Source organism: Pseudochaenichthys georgianus, chromosome 17 (genome assembly GCF_902827115.2).
Source record: "Pseudochaenichthys georgianus chromosome 17, fPseGeo1.2, whole genome shotgun sequence".
Taxonomy (NCBI): Eukaryota; Metazoa; Chordata; class Actinopteri; order Perciformes; family Channichthyidae; genus Pseudochaenichthys; species Pseudochaenichthys georgianus.
Window position 1 is genome coordinate 27,532,251 of NC_047519.1, and position 16,515 is coordinate 27,548,765.

Below are 16,515 nucleotides of genomic sequence, written 5' to 3' on the forward strand. Positions count from 1 at the left end.
AACCAGCATTGTGCTCGCTCTCTCTCTCTCTCTCTCTCTCTCTCTCTCTCTCTCTCTCTCTCTCTCTCTCTCTCTCTCTCTCTCTCTCTCTCTCTCTCTCTCTCTCTCTCTCTCTCTCTCGGTGCAGGTTATATTCCAAAGTGTCAAAGTTCACAAGCTGAGAGGCCAATAAAGGTTTGACTGAGGTTGGAGAGATAAGCTGACACTTATTCACAGATACAAGTCAGATATTAAAACAATTGAGAGATAATCTTTTCCGACTTTAATAAAGACAGTAGTTGCTTTTCGTACTCTGAAACTCAAATGTGGAATAAATTCAACCATTGGTATAGGGTTATTTAAGAAGATCCAAACACTGTAGAGCTCTAACATATTTTTTATAATCAACATATAGAAAATGCATTGTTTTTATGAGCTATCAAGTCATTTTCCAAGCAGAAATGCCATACATTTGATGGTTCCAGCTTCTTAAATTTGCTTTATTGTATTGCATTTCATTGAATTGAATATTTTTTCAAGTTTAGACTGTTTTCAAGACATTACATTACATGTCACTTGTTAGGCGCTTTTATCCAAGGCGACTTACATACTCAATACTGTGGACAATCCCCACAGGAGCAAAAGACAAAACCAGTCATTCAATCACGTCAGCTTGAGCTCTGAGAAACTGCGATGGACATTTTTCATAGCTCTCTGAATAGAAAAACTTCAAATATGATTCATACACTGTGGTTCGCTGAACACACACCATGCTATTTCATTGGTGTTATCATAGTAGGCAATCTTTTGTGGGCCCTGAATACTGGGCAGACTTGGATCAACGGCTCCTTCTCAGAAGTCTTTCAGGAGCGGTGTGTGTTAAAGGCAGGGCTGACATTGACAGAATGTACAAGGAGTGGTCAAGGTGTTTTCACGTTTAAAAAACAAAACACACAGCGCTTTGTTGTGTCGCACACATTTACAACAACTGGAAATACATGTAGTTGATCTGCTGCGTGTGGCCAAATGACTGAGGTGATGCGGTTGAGAAGATAGCGGTTTATTAAAATATTCTTGGTGGTTGAGGCCATCAATTGAACCAAAGCAGGAATGAGTCCAAAAACCCTGAAATGAGTTGGCATTTGAATGGGTTTTTGGATAGAGGCCTAAAGAATTGCTTTGGTTAAGACACGTTTTAGTGTAGGACAGAAAATACATCAGTAAATACCCCACCAAAATGAATTGTAAAGCTTTTAAGTGTCTTTAAACATGTGGTTTCTTTCAAGTGGCTAAATGAGAATCAGGTGGTTGTCGGGATATTCAACGCCATCGAACACAACACTCATCTTCTCAGTGGTAGTGATGTTGATATAATGCAAGTTCAGTTCATAGCCTTATGTTTGCGTTTTAATTCTAGTGAGTCAATAATGCTTCAGACATTAAATTAGTGTTCCTTTGTGATGATTATCATACTGGAAAAAAACGATTTACCATCATACATTTGTTATTACTGCAACAATCCAAAATCCAGCCGTAAAATCTCATTGGCTTTTTGTCAAGGAAATTACCTTCTTCTTAGCTCCAAAAATATATTATCCCTGCAGCACTCTATAATGTGCCGGCTGATTTAACACAACATGCATTTTAGGAACCAGTGTCTTGCGATTTGAAGCTCTGAGTTTGTGCAGTTTGGTGTGTTGTGAGAGGAAGTCTGTCGACAGATAAACATCCAGCCCACAGACCCAGCTACTTCCTCTTGTCACATTTTAATTTGCTGATATCAGCTCTTTGGGGTAAAAAAAAATCACCTAACATGCTTGTGGTCAGAGGCTTCCTAGAAAGATTAAATGTAAAAAAAAAAATCCAATATGGTTTGACTAAAATGTATGCATCTTTCATAGTATAGTTGCAAAGTTAGTTGTCCAAAAATTATTTTGAATCCCGCTATTTTCATCATCAGTTGAATTTCTTTAGGGTTTCTCTGATGTGAGATTCTTAAATGTGAATTATTTCTGAATATCTTTGAGTTGTGTACAAAATAAGACATTAAAGAATGTCATTTTTGACTTTGGGAAACACTGATCCACATTTTTATTTATTTTTTTACTTTTTATAGTATATAAAAATAATAGTAATTCTAAAAAATCAGTTTAAATGTCTTTGCTGCCTGGAAACCGTGCTTTACAAACAGCCAATTTGTAAATCAATCCGGATCTAACAGAATATCTCAGTCCAAATCAAAGTTTATTACTCCAGATAAACGATCGGCTGACTCACTCACGTATGTCTGCCAGATTTCTGTATATAACGCTGAGAGTGGATAGGCGGAGCTCTGAGGGCGACTTTGCATCTCGAGGCCAAAGAGGATGGCAGCTGCCCAGGTGGAGCTTGTCCACATCAGGCACTTAAAGGGTCAACAACCTCCACCACATCAGGGTCCTCGCTGCATCAGGGGCGTGTCAACAGAGCGGCGCTATAAACATCTTACTACTGTTTGTTCAGGACAACATGTGAGTGGATGAGCCTGAGCAGAGCTGTGTGCTTACAATGCTTTCAGTGCTGGGTGAAAAACATTGTTGATCCATAGCCAGGAACATAGTGTTCCTTTCTCTCTCGCTGTTAGAGTGTGACGTCTGCTGGCACGGCGCCTAGCAGGGTCAAGTTGATTCAAACAAGAGAGCGCGCTGGCTGTTAGAGCCTGGTATGCTGGTCTTGTCTGCACATGACAGGAACTCAGGTTTCTTGTGGATTTTTCCATGAGAACGGTTTCCTCCAGGTGTCGCGAGCAGTGAGAGCAGAAACCAATGTTTTGGTATTATATCTTGTGATTCATCCGCCTGTCAGTGTACCTTATCCACCCACTGTGTGATACACTTTATTTATTTTAATTCATCTTTAATGACTCATTATTAATTTACTGAAGGCTGAGGCCATTTTAAATCTATCTCATATTCCCCTCACACATAGCGTTATTTTATTGTTTTTTTTAACAGTTTTATTGATTTTGCAATGATAGAGAACAGAGCACATGAAAATGCAGATGTAGATACAAACAATTAAAGTAGCATACCTAAATCAATAGCAATACATTTATACTACAATTAATAATATATCATTCTAATATATATAATATGCACATGTACATGCACCAACAATTGTATACTTAAAAATATATAATACTAATTAATTAAAATAAAAGGGTTGGCTTCATGCAGTCAGGCTGGCTTTATTACTTGTTAAAAGAATCCAGGAAACTTGTAGTATTTTTAACCACAACCCTGGCTACGGTATCTCAGCTCTTCCAATTGTGTGTCATTAGATCCCTCACCCAACGGGCATACATATTGTAATTTGATCTGCAAATTAACACTTCTATTCCTTCAAACGTGACATATTCCAAAACTAGGTCAAATACCTTTTTTGATTTATTCAAGTTAATTATTAATAAATGTCTTTATCTCTAGACGGCAGAGCTTGAGATCTCGGGCTATGTGTCTGACGGCGAGGATGTTGACGCCGCGGTGACTCCCATCAGACCGGACTCTCCTGTGCAGAGCGGCGACGGCAGCAGGAAGTCCATCAGGGACTGGGTCAGGTCAGCTCAGGCAATGCTGCAGACGCCTCAGAAACTGCAGTCCAACATGCAGTCCAAGACACCTGAAGACTCTGCCAAAAAGAAAAGGAAATTCAAAAGGTTTGAATAATGTTCTTGTTTTCTCAACGTCACATTAGGGACGTGCAAGGTCAGCTTTTTGTCTCGTTCTGAAATCTTGACCAGAAATATCTGCTAATCCCCGAAACCTGATCCTATTCTATTGTTCTCTTTCCCCTCCAATTTATAGTTTGGTACTGCAGTGTGTTGAACATCGGGTAACATGAGGACAGGGATTGTTCTAGCGCTAAAAACAGAAACAGCAGCCTTCAAGCCTTGTAACTGATTGCAAAAATACACATTAATAAAGAAAATAAACAACCCATGTAACCATGAATATGTAAGTGAAATGGTATTTGTCTCCCATGCCTCCACGGTGAGGACTGAATCATTTCCAAACAAATTGAAGTAACTTGTTCAACAACAGCAAAACTATATCAAAACATCCGTTAACAAACCTGACACATGCAGTTGAATCCAAGTCACATTATATTCATTCATCATTATGCTCAGTACTTCCAAAACACATTTCAGTAAACTGACAATTTAAAGCCCTTTGTAATAAACAATCTCATGTTTGCACAAGCATGTGTGGGAATGCTCCTCTGTGGGAATAACATTTGTGTAAGTGTTTTAAATACAAAGGTTTGAGCAAAAATGCTTGTTATGGGCATACGTTTCGGAATCGTCTTTCAACACAAAGACGTGAGAAAAACAAGGTTTTCTTTACTACTAGAGTAGTTGATACACAAATAGGCATTCTGGGGTTAAGGACCTTCATTATAGATATCATACTTAATGGAAATGATCATCTATGGCGTTAGCATGCGCCCATACCACACATTATTATAAAGTGTCACAGTTTGTTGCCTTAAAATAAGAGCAAACCGAGAAGAAGGCATAATACTTGCTGCCAGGCGACAATGTTTCCACGGCAGAGCTGACGATGAAAGGGACACCTGGTGTCATGATGTGGGTGCCAAATGTCATTGCCATTTCCAAGCCCACCTAATGTGACAGATGGCTATCTGTAGTCTGAGATCAGAAAATCTTGTTCTTTGAAATAAACAATTTCCCATGTGCTGCGTGATTTGATCAAGTAACGTCATCTACTGTACCTCTGTGTGTGTTCGGTGCGTAGTGGAGGCCTCGCTGAGAGGCTGAACCGACTCCAGTGCAGACAGAGGTCAGCTGTTAGCTTCTGGAGGCACCAGTCCATCTCTGAGGCCACGGCAACAGGTGATCCACACAAACACACTGTCTTCTCCGATCTGAATCACTATTTTAACAATGAACTTTGATTTGTGAGTGGGATGAAGCCTGTGATTTCCTTCTGTATGGAGAAAGGCCACGCTGAGGATGTGCTGGCTGTAGGTCGATCACTGTGGCTGTGAACTCTGAATTCGATATGTAGGTGACAGGAAGCTGCTTGCCTAGTTCTTTTTTTCCTTTTCGTGGTATACCAAACCACTTGTGCTTTGTCGTTGTTATGTATCTCCCTCAGAATTGACACCAGCAGTGGCTTAAAGGTTGGCAGTTGATTGTGGAAAAAGAAAAAAAGCACCCACCTGATCTGAGTTTGTGGTCATTCGATGTTTTGATTAGCGTAATGTGTAAAGAGTTGAACGGAGTGGGAGGTTTATTGACTTGATCTGATTTTTTAAGCTCCAATAAATAGTGATTTTTGCAATGAAAACACTTCTGTTTTTTTTTTTTAAAGCATTTAAGTCATACATAATTAAAGCGTTTCAGGAGAGTTCACTGTATTTGTCCCACTCCCTGGTTCGTTCTTAGCTATAATAGCGTTGTTACCTGCTAGATCATGCTGTTACAAGACACCTGTTTATATTTGATGCTGTCATGTTGGTGTGAAATGTAAGTGCACTCAAATATAGACTGTGAATTATTTCCTGATGTATTTGCCCCATCCATCATCCATCCATCTTCTCCCGCTTATCCGTGGTCGGGTCGTGGGGGTAGCAGTTCCAGCAGACAGCCCCAAACTTTCTTTTCCCTGGCGACATCAACCAGCTCTGACTGGGGGATCCCAAGGCGCTCCCAGGCCAGCGAAGAGATATAATCCCTCCGCCTGGTCCTAGGTCTACCCCTTGGTCTCTTCCCAGCTGGACGTGCCTGGAACACCTCCCTAGGGAGGCGCCCAGGTGGCATCCTAACTAGGTGCCCGAACCACCTCAACTGGCTTCTTTCGACGCGAAGGAGGAGCGGCTCAACTCCGAGTCCCTCCCTGATGACCGAACTTCTCACCTTATCCCTAAGGGAGACACCAGCCACCCTGCGGAGAAAACCCATCTCGGCCGCTTGTATCTGCGATCTCGTTCTTTCGGTCATGACCCATCCTTCATGACCATAGGTGAGGGTAGGAACGAAAATGGCCCGGTAGACAGAGAGCTTTGCCTTCTGGCTCAGCTCCCTTTTCGTCACAACGGTGCGGTAAAGCGACTGCAGTACCGCTCCCGCTGCTCCGATTCTCCGGCCCATCTCACGCTCCATTGTTCCCTCACTCGAGAACAAGACCCCGAGATACTTGAACTCCTTCGCGGGGTATTTGCCCCGCCTATCATTTATCAGTTCATTACAGGCCAAGAGGATGACTTGAGGACAATTTCAGATTTGGCGTTCTGCCCGTGGTTCTTCCCATGAGTTAATCATATGGGACCTACACGCACCAAATAAACTGTTCGGTTTCGTGTTTAGGCAAATGTTTGTTTCAACTTTATTGTTCTTAATCTCCCTTTTTGATATGATTTACTCCTTTAAAATTCCCCCTCTGGCTATTTTTGGGGATTGCTGGCGTACACAGAGCTGCATTGACTGAGAGCTCTTGTGCTGCACTTTTCACAAATACATGCAATCAAGTCTTCCCACAGAATTTGCATGGGTAGTTTGTTTTACTGCTTCAGGGCATTGTCTTTTTATTTTATTTGCTCCTCCTTGTTATCTCTGCTTGAGCCAGAAGCAAAGTCAGCGTTGTGGTAAAATTCCAAACATTTGCACTCTCACCCATTGGGATTCGGTGCGTTTCATATTCTACTCTTGAGTCAGTAACAACTTTCAAAGTTATACAGTGCAAAATGTTCTGATGCTAAAAGTGAATTACCCTTATAACACAAGTCCCTCAGAGAGCAAGAGTCCGGGAGAGTATGAGTGCACTCTTTACACACAAACACACACTCAACATCTGTGTTGTTGTTGCTCTGCTCTCCAGTGGACAGGCCTGGCGTGCTGGTGCTGGAGGTGCTGGAGGTTCAGGAGGAGTGCAGCATGCAACTGGTGCACTGCGAGCACCAGCACCCCCCCGCAGAGGGCCACCAGCACAGCGACGCCCCCCCTGAAGGAAGAGCTGGTTTGCTGGTGTTGTTCAACAGAGAAACTGCAGCCCAGCTGATGCTTGATCCCAGAGACATCGTCCACATATACCCGCCATGGTGAGAGGATGTAATACATGTCTCCCTTTTAAGCCCCCCTACACACTAACATGTTTTTTTTCTTCTTGTTACTTCACTGGGATGTTTGAGCCTCACTGTGCAGAATTATATCAGTATGTGCAGAGCCTGTTTCGCTGTGCTCACCTTAAATCTGAGTTGAACACATGTACACACAAGCAGGATTTAATAACATCATGTTGGAGCCAATACTGTGTCCAATAAGAAACCTCCAGTGGAACGACACTGGGAATAGACTTTCAGAGAAGTAGGAGACATGTTGTTCTCATTATCTCTAAACCCTTTCAAATGAACTTTATTTGCATTCATGCATAGATTATAGATTTTCCATGATGGTAAAAGAGTATACGTAATTTTGCAAAAGTTAAACTATTAAAGTTATCAGACGCAACTTGCTATTCAAAGCAGATTATTTTCACATGTCTTGAAATGTGTCTTGAAGGGGTCTTTAAATGAAAACCACATTTTGCTGCAGTTTGATTTGGATACTTATTATATCGAGTAGAGTCTGAAAGTGACAGCTTTGTTAAAGGGGGGTTTGAGAAACCGGCTCGAGATACACTTTTTGTTATATTCCATGGAATGCTCTTAACATCCCGATAGCAATGAATATCTGAAGTGCTTTGACTAAAAAAATCCATAAAAAATGTATCTGTGGAAGCCGTAGTACTGTAAAAAACACGACCAATCATCTGAGCCGGCCCGGCTAAAGTAACTGGATGGCCTACCTGCCTGTCAGCCTTCCATCTGAGCACAAACTTATCTCGTGCCCTCATTGGTCATGTGCGCGTTCGTGTGTGTTGGAGGAGGGGCTCTGTAAGGAACTCTGAAGGAAGTGGCAGATTTTTTCCGGTTGTGTATTTTCAAATTCTAGCGCACTCGAGCTGGTTACTCTAAAATGACCTACCCCACCTTTAAGCACCCGATGCAGAAGACTTTCGACGTTGAGATAAAGTTAAAATAATAATTCGCCAGCTTAAAGTGTTCTTTTTGCAATTTAGGAAGAATCGCAAGCCGTTATAAGAAATAGGACTGCATTGACAATTATTATCATAATAAAATCATCTCCAGATCTTATTCTTGATTTATCGTTAGGGCTAGAAAATGTCAAATTAGGAGAAAATGCCAATATCCTAAAACCTAAGATAACATTGTAAAATAGCTTTTTTTTATGTTTTGCCAGTATGTAAATCCCAAAATGTATTAAGTTAACAATATTTTGAGTTGAACAATTGAGATGCTGGAACCAATGACTAAGCGATTAATCAGTTACGGGAATATCTGCCATTTAAACATTTCTTAGTGGTTTTAGCTGTAATAAGAATAGATACGTCTAACATTACAACTCTATGACGCGGATACATTTCTGTGAGAAATGAATATAATACTGGTCAGTGAAACCTTTTCTTGCGCTGCTTTTGATGTTTCACATCATAATCAGGCAGTCAGAAACTACAGGAAAATACAAAGTTACACAACCTTTGACTGACTCATTATTCGCAGGCCACAGAGTAACATAATCTTATCAAAATCATGCTGAGGAGTATATAACACTGGAATATCCATACATTGAACACTGAAAAAAGGGGTAACAGAAATCTGTAGAAATCACAATTCTTTGGGGTTTTGAGTATAAAAATGTACTGTTCTCAGCTCATTATAGTAAGCAGCAAAGTCCCAGATGTGAGTGCATGGGCGGAGAGGCGAGGAGGAGGGGTGTGTGTATGTGCCTGTGTGTGTATTTCTCAGGATTGTTTTGGAGTTGGAGCGAGGCAGCAGTTGACTCCAGCTGTTGGGAGTTTAGGTTGAGTGTACTCTGGAATATCCAGGCTGGCGGAAGCGCAGGGGCCTCCTCGATGCTCTGACGTCACAAACAGCTCCAGGGAATGCTTCACATTCCTCTTCCTGGCAGTAGTTAGGTCATTTCCAGCAAGCCGGGGGAAAAACACAGTGGGATCATTTTCTGGAGCATTTGGGAGCAAAGAGTGAAAGGAGCCAAAGAACTGAGATGGAAAACACATGGTGGTTTTGAAAGAATCTCTGCATTTGAGCACTTCTCCTTTCCTGTTGAGTTCCTTTCCTGAAAACATAGAGAGAGTAAAGCCCCCACCAACACTCCCATTTACTCTTTCAAAGAATCATTTCTCATCGGAACAAGCGTCCTTAAAGCCCCTTAGTTTGAGTACATTACATTACATTGCATTTAGCTGACGCTTTTATCCAAAGCGACTTACAATAAGTACATTCGACCAGGAAGACACAACCTTGAAGAAAACAGAATCATAAAGTACATCAGGTTTCGTAGAGCCAAGCATTTCAAGTGCTACTCAACTGGCTTTAGATAAGCCAGTCCTTTATTAGTATATAAGTGCTCTGTTAGCAGTTCTTTGTTAGGAATTCGAGTACATTTACATTCAGCAGTTACAGCTAGTGGTGGAGGAAGTATTCAAATTATGTTAAGTAGTTGTTTTCAAATAAAAGTACATAAGTTATAGTATCAAAACATACTTAAGGTACCAAAAGTACAAGTACTTATTCAGCAGAATGGCCCATTTCAAAGTCATATATTTTGTATTGCTGGATTTCAATCAGTGATACATTGATGTGTAAATATTGCCTCTGATAAAGGTAACACTATTTATTATTACTTGATAGACTACTGGATAGTTTAACCTTTAGTGTTACACCAAAATGTATTTGTTGATTTATATTTTCTATTAATTTAGTAAAGCTGTCAATGGAAGGTTATGGAGTAAACATTGCACAGTACTTAGGTCAGGGGTCTGCAACCTTTTTGACCAAAAGAGCCATTTCGCTTCTTTTTCCAAAACATTTTTTTGTCTGGAGCCGCAAAACATATTTCATAGTTTTTTATTGTTATATCAGACAAAAACTACAGTTTTTTGCCTTTATTATGCTATTTATTACATGATATAAAACCTCTAATAAGAAACAAAGAACTCTTATAAGGAGAATTAAAAATAATACACAGGCCTACTTTAAAATAAATTAACAGCACTTGGGGAGTCCTCTGCACATATGAAGGGGAAAAAAATAGTTAAAGGTAGGGTAGGTAAGAATGGAGAAACCAGCTCGAGTGCGATAGAATTTGAAAATACACAACCGGAAAATACACGACCTCTTCCTTCAGACTTCCTTACAGAGCCCCTCCTCCAACACACACGAACGCGCACATGACCAATGAGGGCACGAGATCAGTTTGTGCCCAGATGGAAGGCTGACAGGCAGGTAGGCCATCCAGTTACTTTAGCCGGGCCGGCTCAGATGATTGGTCGTGCTTTTTACAGCGCTACGGCTTCCAGAGATTAATTTGTGTATGTATTTATTGTCAAAGCATTTAATATATTCATTGCTATCAGGACGTTAAGAGCATTCCACGGAATATAACAAAGTGTTTTCTGAAATAAATTACATACCCCATTGAATTATGACTGACGATCGTCAGCTGGCTTCCTCTCCCTCGTAAAGGCTGCACCACCGTTGACAACTTCTCTCTACATATCAGACATACCGGTAAACCAGCATCGTTTGCTGTGAAAGCAGATAACTCTGTCCACACGGAATTAAATCCTGTGTTCCTCCGGTACTTTTCTTTGATTTATCCATAGTTCGCTCATCGAGCCGGGGGTCAGGTTATTCGCCTCCAAGAAAAGGCGCTCGCGCGGGACTGGAGCAGGATGTGACGCATATTTTAGTTGACCTAATTAAAACCGTTTTGTTTTTTATTTATGTGTCACAGTATCACCTCAAAATACAAGATACGAAACATTTTCAACCATGCAACAAAATATAAATAGTCCTACAAATACTTTTATTTTATTTCCTTCTTATTTTTGTCTAAACTCAAGGGAGCCAGAGCAGAGGGCTTAAAGGGCCGCATGCGGCCCGTGGGCCGCGGGTTGCCGACCCCTGACTTAGGTAAATGAATGAAGGTACTTTCCACCAATGGTAAGATATAAGAGTGTCCCTATATTAAATCATTCAATGCTATCACTCAATAAAAAAAGTCTCTGAATCATTACAATACAGTAACAACTAATACAAAGCTGATGACGCCTTAATGTTCTCTGAATATATGTAATCATTTATCCAGCTTCATCAGGCTGAAGTGGAAAAACACGGAATTGGAGTGTCTGGTAAAATTCCTCTTATCAGCTTCCTGTGTGACGTTCACCAAGGGTTAACCTCCTCCACCATTCCTGCAGTGAGTAGGTTGGCTCCGCCCCCCCCTCCCACGCCTTGTTGTGAGTGGGCCGAGGCCTGAGCGGAAATACCTGCACGGATTATTCACTTACGAGCTGTGACGCCAGCAGCCACTCCTTACCCCGGCTACCTGTGTGAGGATGACAGCTCACCTGTTCACAATGGGGTCACACTTCCTGCGGGGGAGTTGTACCTGCTCCCACGAACAGGATGTTCCACTCTACTAACAGTACTGGATCTGATGATGCACTGAAACACATTGTAGCTAAAGTATTTCAGAAGTACTTATTCAGAGTCACGAAGTAGTAATACATGCAATAAGAAAAGAGTCATGAGAGGGTATATCTTCAAGATAGGATGGTTAAAGAAAGGTTAACATATAGTTAATAATGATAAAGATGTTCTATTAATCACTACAGAGATGATAGAGAGTTATAGACATTTATTTTTCTAGGTGGTTGAAGTTATAATAGATTTATAGCCTGCTAGGTTATTGTTTATACAAGGATCCCCATTAGAGGCACATGTTCCTGCTTCTAGTACTTCTGGGGTCATGTCCATTGAAATAAATCAAAGAGATACAATAAAAATACAGACAACTTAAGATACAAAAACAGCCGGTCATACAAAGAGCGAACCGATGCACAAGAGAGAAATGAACATTGAAGTATTAACAGACTTAACAGTACAAATAACATAGGCAAGGCACGATTATTTATATAGCACCTTTCAACACAAGGCAATTCAAAGTGCTTTACAAACATGAAAGACCTTAAGAAACATATTATAAAATGATATCTAGAAACACTCATTTAAAAGCAAAGACAATAAAAGTTACAGTGCAGTTTAAGATATGAATAGTTCAATTAAAAGCAGCGGCAAAAAGAAAAGTCTTCAGCCTGGATTTAAAAGTAGTCAGAATTGCAGCGGACCTGCAGGTTTCTGGGAGTTTGTTCCAGATATTTGGAGCATAATAACTGAACGCTGCTTCTCCATGTTTAGTTCTGACTCTGGGGACAGAAAGCTGACCAGTCCCTGAAGACCTGAGAGATCTGGATGGTTCATAATTTAGCAGGAGGTCAGAAATGTATTTTGGGCCAAAACCATTCAGTGCTTTATAAACTAGCAGCAGTATTTTGAAATCTATTCGTTGACACACAGGAAGCCAGTGTAAAGACTTCAGAACAGGAGTGATGTGATCCACTTTCTTAGTGTTAGTGAGGACTCGAGCAGCGGCGTTCTGAATCAGCTGCAGCTTCCTAATATATTTTTTAGTGAGACCTGTGAAGACACCATTGCAGTAGTCGAGTCTACTGAAGATAAAGGCATGGACAAGTTTTTCCAAATCCTGCTGTGACATTAGTCTTTTAATCCTAGATATGTTCTTTAGGTGATGGTAGGCTGATTTAGTAACTGTTTTAATGTGACTGTTGAAACTCAGGTCAGAGTCCATGACTACACCTAGATTTCTGGCTTTATCTGTTGTTGTAGAATAGACTTATAAAAAATAAAGAATGTAAGGATAATCAAATTAACACACTGAAGCTAGCACTGTACACATTGACAATTTATGTTCTTTATTACATCTTCAAGTTATTATTTTGTCCCAACAATTCGAAAATAATGTTGCATGCTTAGGCTGACTGAAACAAAATGTATAATATAATCTATAGATATGATTTTTAGCACTTTTCAAAGTATAACCAATTGTTAGGTTTGTTCACTTGAGAAATGACTTGAGTTATTGATTATCAGAAAACAAGAGAATAATTTTGTAGTGACTAACGTAGAAGTCCTTCACGTTTCTGCACCATCATGGTAAAGCTCACAGTATGTTCCGGATGCTGGGCTGTTGGACCACATAGCTAAAGCTTCATTCATAACAGTGACATCCACATTTTCTATCAGGAATTCTGCACAGCTTCTTCTATTGTTCGCTTGTCTATTCATTCTGTTTTAAGCCGGTATTTATTTAAAGTTCAAGAGAAAGGCTAATATTATTATACGAATGTAGAGTTCAATTCCAGCGGTGGAATTATTTTTGGATTGTTTCCGGCTCACATGATTCCAAAATGTCCAGTCACTCCACAGAGTTGGAAAGTCGGAAAGCAAACATTTATTGTAAAACAATGTAATAATTTCTAAAGTTCACAACATGTTTTTAATCTAACAAAATATTCTGCTTAAAAACTAATATTTGTTGGTGTTTAATCGCTCAAAAATCTTTTTCACTATGTTAATGTGGAATGAGCTCCCCTTTGATATCAGGACAGCAGATAGCTTACACATATTCCGGCGCAGACTGAAAACTCATCTCTTTCGACTCCACCTCGAGCAATAAAATGACTAACTAAGCACTTATATACTAACTAAGCACTTATATACTAACTAAGGACTGGCTTATCTAAAGCCAGTTGAGTAGCACTTTAAATTAGTTGGCTCTATGAAACCTGATGTACTTATATGATTCTGTTTTCTTCTAGTTTTATATCTTCTTGGTCGAATGCACTTTATTGTAAGTCGCTTTGGATAAAAGCGTCCGCTAAATACAATTTAATGTAATGTTCAAAAACAGTTTGACTCCTGCTCCTTGCACAGAGGGAGTTACGCACTTGTTACATTACATTTAATAAACCAAAAATAAATAAAAACATATTTGTTTTGAGTTAATAACACCAATAAAACAGCAGACACTCAAAAGCTTCATTCAAAAACCTGCATAGAAGCGTTGAAAGTGTGAAAGAAGAGAATTGGTACAACAGTAACTGGATGGGCAGATTTTATGCATGGGGATAAAACCTGCCATGAACACATATGTGCAGATCAAGGATATAAGCCTACACAAATATAACCTTTGTAAAGATATCATTTGAAATCTTAATTTATTTGTTGATTTAACTCTTCTATGAGCTGTACATCTAGAATATACAATCATTTCTGTAGTTAAATGACATGGATAATGTTTTGATTTGTAAAAGTACACTGTATGGATTGACACTAACCCATTTATAATAATGATGTTAAACTAAAGATTAGAAACTCCTCTCACTCTAATGCAAATTAAAAACATTTAAGTACAAACATAACATTATAACCTTCACCATTAGTCTACATTTCCTTTTAGCTCTAACTCAAACTCTCAGCTGACAGTGTATGTTATATAGTAATCTGTTTTTCCCGCTTAATCTGTATGTTTAACTTCTGGTTCAACTGGACGAGCTGTGACTCGTTTGTCAGTTACAGTCAAGCCATGATCTTGGCTGAGTCAGTGATAAGCCGTCATCACATTATCCATTTCCCATGTGGAGAGAATCAAGTTGAAACGTAAAACTTACAACAAACAACATGCCGTACAATTATCTGGCCGTTATTCAACTGGTTTGTTCTCAGGCTCGAAACCACTCACAATAGCGGAGTGTCGTTCACCTTGATGGGTTAACACCATTGACCGTAAATGTTTTTCTCAGTTCTTAGACTTTATCTTACAGCATCTCATTTTTGGCCCACACCGATGAGTGAACGGTTAAGAAGAAGTTTAAACACGAGAGCATTTCAGGTCACACGTACGCAGCCTTCTGGATTTTGTTTCTCACCAGTAAACTCTTAGCCTGGTTGATTGTGACGGGTGTTGGAGTATTTTTCCACACATGATGTCACATTTGAAAGTGCTTTAATCAAGCTGTGCAGCGTTGCAAGGTGTTGCCTTTCTAAGAGACCCACTTGGAAAATGTATCTTTTACCTCAGTTAAAGAAGACAAATGCATCCGTTGTGTATTTTCACTGGCCCCTTTTTGAACTTGTACTCTGTGCCGGGTGGTACCGAGTCAAGAGCGGAGGTGGATGGTACCTTATCTAAGTTTGACATTCAAATCCTCTCGAGCTCTCAGCCCCACCACATTTATGCAATCATCTACATTTAGTGTACTACAATCTGAATCTTTCTTATCAAAAGAGTCACAATACAAACTGATTATCACCTTTATTTATTCCATTTCTGTGAAGTTAAGTCCCAAATATCAATAAGAAATGTAAAAAAAAACGTAATGTTAAGGTGCATAATTCAACTATCACCATTCTTCACCCCAGATCTAAAACTAATGATCTGTATCTCCCTCGCAGGCAGAGTCTTTCTATAGAGGGCTCCAGCTGTGATATTATTCTGAACACACACTTCAGCCAGAAAGTGTCCTCTGCAACCAAACCAGCCAACATGTCCCTTCCCCAAAGCCTGCTGTCAGCAGAGAGGTGCAACCCGTACTCTCTGTGGAAGACATTCAGACTGCAGGATTGCAGGACTGCAGAGGAGATCAACACCAAACAAGTGCGTAGGCTTCACATCATTATAATGGCATTCCTAATTCAACATTTACTGTATTTTGGAAGTTAAGTTATAAGACAATATGCATACCTTCATAAAACCCTTGCCATGCCTCTAACTGAACACAGGTTGAGTTGTATATGCGCAAAACACATTCAAATGATCTCTCATCAGGAAAATGGTGTCAATATTCTTCATAAATGTAACGTGAATATTCTTCATGAATATATGGTTCATTGTTTTGACTTACATTTTGCAATAAATAATGCAATTGGATAAAAGGAATCGCAATGCTAAAACGGAACTCACCTCTCCCTGTACTTGGCCTCAACTACTCACCTGTCGAGTTGTGTGACTGATGCGTCTCTCACTGTTATAACTCTGAGGACAAACTCTGTCACAGACAGAAGAGTAAACACCTGGCAAAGCACTGATAACTGCTTCTGTAGTAGTTCCCGCTACCGTGGGTGTTTCAAAACCACATTAGGCCATGATGACCCATACACACACACACACACACACACACACACACACACACAAGGTGAAAAGCCACACGCCGTCTCAGCTGGTAATTAATAGCCTCTGTGGAGCACTTATCCCACATTAGTCAGTAACAGGTGCCTTCAGTCTGTCCAGCAGACACATCATAAGTTTACATGTTGGTGACGTGTATGTTTAATTACTTAAATCTGTCTCTCAATTTGCTTTAAACAAATAGAAATGAGTGTTGGCAGCGATTGAGGGTTGATGTAACTTGTCAGTAACTTGAAGTAACTGAAAACAAGGCACATTTGGCCACGCCTTCTTTTTTTAAAGCTGATTTCTTATGCAGTATAACGAAAAGGACATGTTAAAAGTAAACATTGCTCTCTACAGTA

At 39.9% G+C, this 16,515-nt stretch overlaps 1 protein-coding gene across 4 annotated transcripts in view; it reads left to right on the forward strand.

The window, feature by feature from the left end:
- The window catches only part of spidr (scaffold protein involved in DNA repair), a 50,771-nt gene that overhangs the window by 8,115 nt on the left and 26,141 nt on the right, over positions 1 to 16,515 (forward strand). For 3 of the 4 annotated variants that reach the window (XM_034105212.2, XM_034105214.2, XM_034105213.2), the window contains exons 6-9: positions 3,444 to 3,673; positions 4,773 to 4,870; positions 6,858 to 7,077; positions 15,439 to 15,640. In XM_034105212.2, coding sequence (XP_033961103.1) covers positions 3,444 to 3,673; positions 4,773 to 4,870; positions 6,858 to 7,077; positions 15,439 to 15,640 — 750 coding nt within the window. Of the gene's footprint in view, positions 1 to 2,340; positions 2,490 to 3,443; positions 3,674 to 4,772; positions 4,871 to 6,857; positions 7,078 to 15,438; positions 15,641 to 16,515 lie in introns of those variants that run through there. The other variant, XM_034105215.1, reaches the window with a different exon arrangement.